Raw genomic sequence first — 5,955 nt, 5'->3', positions numbered from 1 at the left:
GCACGATTGAGAAAGGGCGTCTTTCTGAGTACTTCTTTCCCTTGATACTCAACTCTCCTGAAAGGCTGGTAAAGCTCTTCACCTACTGCTTATTTTCTGTGCCATGCTATAGCTCCAAAGCTTTACGGAGAAGTTACTCAGCTTGTTACAAGGCACGTGGCATTGCCTGTGTTTTGTGCTGGACAGAGGGTAGTTTAAAAATAAATAATCTTTCAGACTAAGTATCGCTACATAATTGCCCGAAATTTCAGGGACTGCACTCAATCCTGATAGTCGTTTCCATTTCTGCTTTCCCAACTTGTAACCTCTATGTTCCCATTGTGTACTTTGTTTAAGCGCTGAAGTACCCTTCCCACATTCAAATGAATTAACAATTTCCTACTGAACACCTGGGTGAAACTACTCCTTACAGAAACGCAGTGCGTGCTCCCCAAGAAAAGGACAAAGCTAACTCTACCGATGCACCAAGGGGCACTGTCACGGTACCTTCTCTTTCCTTCCGTGAGTTCAAGCACATCAGGCGTAGTCCTGCTTCAATAAATTAAGCATGTGCTTTTTTCCAGGTGAACACCATTACAGTGACAGACCAACTCCTTTTAACAACAGTTAATTATAAGTTCAGAGTCACAACAGCCTTTGTTGCTAGTATTAATTACTTTCATCTTAAGCTTTGGCAAAATACTTAAAAGAGGGGAAGACAAAACAGAGAGCGAGCATGCATCTAGCAGAGGTAAAGAGCATTTATTACTAATCTGCGCTCCAGGAAGCGAGATGAAGCTATGAAAAGAAATAATCCCAGGAAACAGGTTTCTGAGCAAACAGAGATAAACACAGGCTGATCAAAGGCAAAGAGCTGGAAAAGGTCAATCGCAGAGAAGCTGCAGGGATCTACTTTAAGCTACAGTGAAAAAAACAGGTATTATTTCACTAAGAAAAGTGACCAGAGACTTGTGTTCACAACTAAAGCTCGATTTTCCAAAACATTTAATGTATCACAGCAGCCCCTACAGTTTTTCCCATTAAAACACACCATAGGGCATAACTGGGTGTTTCTCGCTTTGTCACGGATTGCCATGCATCGAAACAGAAAACAGGATTCTTTTTTGCAGCCGCTCCATGACCCAAGTTTCAGTACACACAAATAAACTGGGAAACCAAGAATACCATTTCGCACCAGTGAAGCGGTTTGCTTTGAACAAAGACTTTGAGGAAGAACCAAACCCTGGGTTCAGATAACTTTAAAAGTCTGAACCGTTCAGATGGCTCTTACGAAAGATCTAAACTTTCCTGTTTGCCTGATCTTGCCTCCAGTGACTCAAACATTTGAAAGAGTCCCAGGTAAGTGAAGAGTGAAATGAACCCTAATCCAGTTAATCTTCTCGCTGTGCTGCAGCTGAGACTCCCTTCCTTGCCAGCCCCAGCAGAGGAAAACGTTTAAGGCACCAAGACCAAGAACCACCTCAGCCAGGCCAAATGCTGCTCCTGTGAAAGTACTGCCATACAGAGCCCACAAAATAGGCTAGACAAACACAGGCAATGAAAAATCAGCAAACACGTTGAAATAAGTAACACGCTAGTGAGATGGTGGAGACAAAAATTCCCTAGATAATTCTACAGACACAGAAAGACAGCTCTGCAGGAACAAGAGGAGTACTTTAATGCAGAAAAGCAGGGAGAGAAAAAAAAAAGGAAGAAGACCAAGTGTTTCTTGTGATTACAGTTGCTGTCTTTTGGAATTCACTACAAAATATGAAAATTTATCTTTAAAATGTTACACTTTCTTAAAAAACTTGAAACAAATTAATAACACCTGTTGACAGCTGATTTGTGCTTTTGGCAGAGGACATCAAATCCAGCTACTCACAGCACCGTGCCTCTTTGGCTGCAAATCTGTCGTAGAGAGGCTGCATTTTTATTTTAATGATAAAAGTGTATTTGGGAGAGGGAAGGAAGTCAGAGAACGGTGATGGCAAATATGTGAAGAGAAAATTTGCAACCTTTAGTTTCCAGTTAAGGTGCGAGGAAGCAAAGACTTACTCCGAAAGAGTCACAAAGAGCAAAGAAAAGGTCTGGAGCGCAAGGGAACCTTCTAGGCCAACAGCTGGCACGTGGTCTCCGGGTATTGAGAAAGACACGTACGCCAAGATTTCCAGACTCGTAAGCAGCGTTACAGCCCGCAGGAATTCTCCCATGCATTTCCATGGATTAGGCTTTCACTTTGCTACAGTAAGCAACTGTCCATGCCTACAAAATCAACTGCCTGGTGTAACAGGCACACATTAGGAACCTTGCTTTTGTCAGGCATGGCTTTTTTTTGTTTTGTTTCTTTTTATACCCTGTACTTTTGAGAACCTGTGCTATATCAACCCACTCCAATACTGCAGAATTATCAAAGTCAGTTTGATCATGCATCTCAGTCGTCACAAACATACCGGGAGGCTGGATCATTCAGGGAAGCGAAGAGCAGCAGCAGTATCTTTACAGACATGAGAAACAGACTCTCAGAGACACAAACACTGATGAAGTTTAAGTGTTTTTCTTTCATTGTTTAAATAAAAGTTTTGAGAATAATCATATCCCACATTATTTCCATAATAAAAAGTTTATATGACACTGGTTAGAAGTGGACAGAAATATCCATATAGTGATTGCACAAAACATTTGTGAAACTGAACATGATTTCAGCAAGTCAGTTGGTTTAAATAAATAGCATTTCCTGTTCCAAGGCTTTGTATATATAGCAAAGTTACATAAAGATAACCTAAAATAGAAACTTAGATATAATGAAATTAATCAGAAAACCTTCCGGGTATATAATCCTTTTTCATGGTGAAAGCGGCTTGCGGTCTAGCTTAAACCCTGTTGGGAGCAGGCTTACGTTACATCAAAAGAATGTCTGCAAATGAATTTGCATTGTTTAAACAAATTTAGTTAAACCCAGTAAGAGTTAATCAGTGCAAATTTTCCAGAGAGTCACCTTAAAAGGCAATTTAATGCAAAAACAAAAGGAAGAGCCTGACAGAAGACACAAAACCTCCTGAAACAGCTTCTTTCTGAGAGGGGATTTGTACTTTCTAAGGACGCACAACTGCTCCCACTTGCCACGGAACTTAGTGGAAATTCAGATGCATTCAGCTCTCCTCAGAGGCAGACCGTAAGTGTGGAATTAACACTGCTGTATTTATTGCAAATGCTACCGCTCTCTTGCTGGAAGAGAGCTGTTGAGATGGCAAAAAGAAATGTGCCAAGATCAGACTACGGTGCATCATACCCTATATTCAGCAAAATAAATCACCTTGGGGTCAAACGCTACAGGCAGACGAAGTCCGCTCTCAGATTAGCAGACACTATCTACAGCCTCGCCCACAGACCTTTCCGACGTCATCAAAAAGGTGATGATGATCACCTTTTGATCATCACTACAACTGTCAAACAAATTCCGTGCAATTGCATCATGAATAAGCCTTTATGAAACAATAAAAAGCTTTTCAAGATAAAAACCATGCTAAATGTCTGATTGATATTATGATTAAACCCATCCCACCTCATACCTATTCATCATATAATAGTAGTGTTTTATTCAGCAGTGGGTTTCCAGCCACATCAAAAGTGGCCACAGCTTTATGTGCAATCAAAATTAAGTAGCTTATTGATATTGCCGGAGAAGCAAGAATAAATATTGCTTCAAGCACACTGCTTTGCAGCTCTTAGGATAAACAATGTGTTTCATTCATTACCAAGCAGAGTATTCGGGAAATAGCAGGTTAAGCTAACTTGTTCCTAACACCAGAATTTCATTGTTCTTCTAGAAGAAACATACCACGAAGTAGTCATTGTTGCAAAGTGTGCAACTCGTAAGATTTAAAAAAAATTAAAACCCCAATTCACATATTAGACTTTTTAGCAAAATTGGAAGGAGTGTCTCTTTTTCTGTCAAGAATAAAATGACAAAATAATAATACAGATACTTCACCTAAGGAGAAAGTTAAGGCTTGTTTTTCAAGAGTTTCCTTTTCAAAGCCAGGCATGAATTTAAAGTCACAGTCTGCTTAAGACATCACATCTCAGATTTACTCTCTTTGTTGCAGAAGGTGCAGACAGCACCTTTGTGGTGCATTTGTGGCAAGTTAGTGTATTTAACACTTGATAACATGAGATGTTCTAGTTTCACAACAGAGCTATGCACTGCTTTAACGAGTATTGATATTTTTGCAACACTTAGCAGCACTGCCGTTATTAGAGCTTTCCCGTAAGGCAATACAAATAGGAGCATTAAAAAAAAGAAGTATGATGTTTGGATCATCCACGGTATTTTGACATAAATAAATCAAAAAGAAAGAGGGAGAATTAATTTGAGATCAGTCAAGCTCTTAAAGAGCAAAGACCTTTGTCAGCCTTGGATCTGCTCCTCCACTTATTAGTAAAAGAAACAGATCCAACTTCCGATTTCTTTGCTGAGAATGCCAGTCAGCAGCTCCTAAACAAGAGCAGACCTCTTCCAATACCAATTTTTTTTTCTCCCAAGGAAGAAGCTCATTACCACCTGCCAGCCCTCGGCCAGTACAGATTTGGTTTCCTCCAGCCCATCACCCTGCTCCTTACAGTGGAAATACAGTAACCATTCCTACATTCAACTACTCCAGTACTGAAAGCAAAATCCAAAAATTTTAAAACTTATTTTATCTGCTGTAACTGTACTTCTTTGCACTCAAAGGTATATTTGGAAGAGGTAGTCCAGGAGAAAAGGGTTTCAAGTACCAGAATCTGTATGTTCCGTACCAAGCTGACAGACCTATCAGCACACCGAGAAGCTTTTGACTGAAGTTATGGAAATACAGGGCAGTACAGAGAAACATGAACACCCAGATCATGGTGAGAAAACACAAGGAAACAAACAGGCCGTTGATCACAACGTGCAGCTTAGAGTTCTGGTCTATGGACAAGCCTTCCAGCACAGCCACTTCCTCCACAATCATCAGAGCACAGTATGAGAGCAGAAAACAGTGCCCTGAGATATCAAAACTATTCCAGATCCCGTTGTCCTGGTGGCACTCCTGCTTGGTGGCATACAGCCGGTGAGGCTCGCTGAGTTTACCCGAAGTAGAGCACATGCCGGTGAGATTCTCGATATACACGAAGAGTCCGGTGCAGACATACCAGACGGCAGTGCCCACGAGCAGTGCACTGAGACGCTGCAGCACCATCAAAATGCTCTTCGTGGGACCATAGAGGAACTTGCTCTCGGCAAACTGGTAGGTGGTGACCGCGATGAAGGGCAGCAGAAGCCAGAATGTCCATGCCCAAGCCACCTTCACAAAATATCTGCCAGAGAAAAGCCAAAAGAGAAACATGTATGTGTGAAACTTCACAGGAGCTGGGGTAAGTGGTGGTGCTTGAAGAAGTAGGTTTTCAAGGTCAGTGTTCAGAACCATCTAAATTGGACACCTGTGCCCTCCCCTCAAAGTAAAGCAAAGCTAAAATCTTAACCCTCTCCCCACTATTTCTCTCAGGCCCAACACCTGACTACTTCCTCAACCAGGTACTTCAACTGTCTCCCAGGCAGCGTTCCCTTGGACCTAGAGCCCTCGTTCAGACTTGCACCAGACTTGCAGTTCAGTTTTGCAATCGCTTTTTACCCTACAAACGCGCTCAACTCTGCCCTACTCAAAATGCAGCTGCAAAGAACGTATTTTTAGCTTGCCACCCTGACCACAGTAACCTTTTCTCTGACTTTCTTCCTCCATCTCAATTATCTTTGCTCTCAAAGCCCTTCACAACCTCAACCTCTTAATACTGAATCAGACAGCCAGAAGGGCTGACTCTTTTCCCTAATCAGCCCATGAAGCTTTTCCTCCGTCATCACCTTATAAAATAAATGACGAAGCACATCATGTTTGTTCCTTTGCTGTCCCTCCAGTTGATGAGAGCTTTCCTTTGGCATACGCAAAGCCATCC

General features: G+C 41.6%; 1 protein-coding gene across 1 annotated transcript; it reads right to left on the bottom strand.

The window, feature by feature from the left end:
* Nucleotides 1–2,523: 2,523 nt before the first annotated feature.
* FITM2 (fat storage inducing transmembrane protein 2) lies at nt 2,524–5,432 on the bottom strand. Its single transcript, XM_009282196.2, has one exon. It carries the CDS (start codon nt 5,430–5,432, stop codon nt 4,680–4,682), a length of 753 nt encoding a protein of 250 aa, XP_009280471.2. The 3' UTR covers nt 2,524–4,679.
* Nucleotides 5,433–5,955: the final 523 nt, after the last annotated feature.

The sequence above is a fragment of the Aptenodytes forsteri genome, unplaced genomic scaffold (assembly GCF_000699145.1).
Source record: "Aptenodytes forsteri isolate BGI_AS27 unplaced genomic scaffold, ASM69914v1 Scaffold149, whole genome shotgun sequence".
In the NCBI taxonomy this organism is placed as follows: domain Eukaryota; kingdom Metazoa; phylum Chordata; class Aves; order Sphenisciformes; family Spheniscidae; genus Aptenodytes; species Aptenodytes forsteri.
The sequence above is the reverse complement of the archived record's forward strand: the minus strand, read 5'-3'. Positions and strand labels throughout refer to the sequence as shown.

Bases quoted from the DNA above. Each gene is read 5' to 3' on its own strand.
- FITM2 (XM_009282196.2), bottom strand. From the start codon at position 5,432: ATGGTTCTGAACACTGACCTTGAAAACCTACTTCTTCAAGCACCACCA.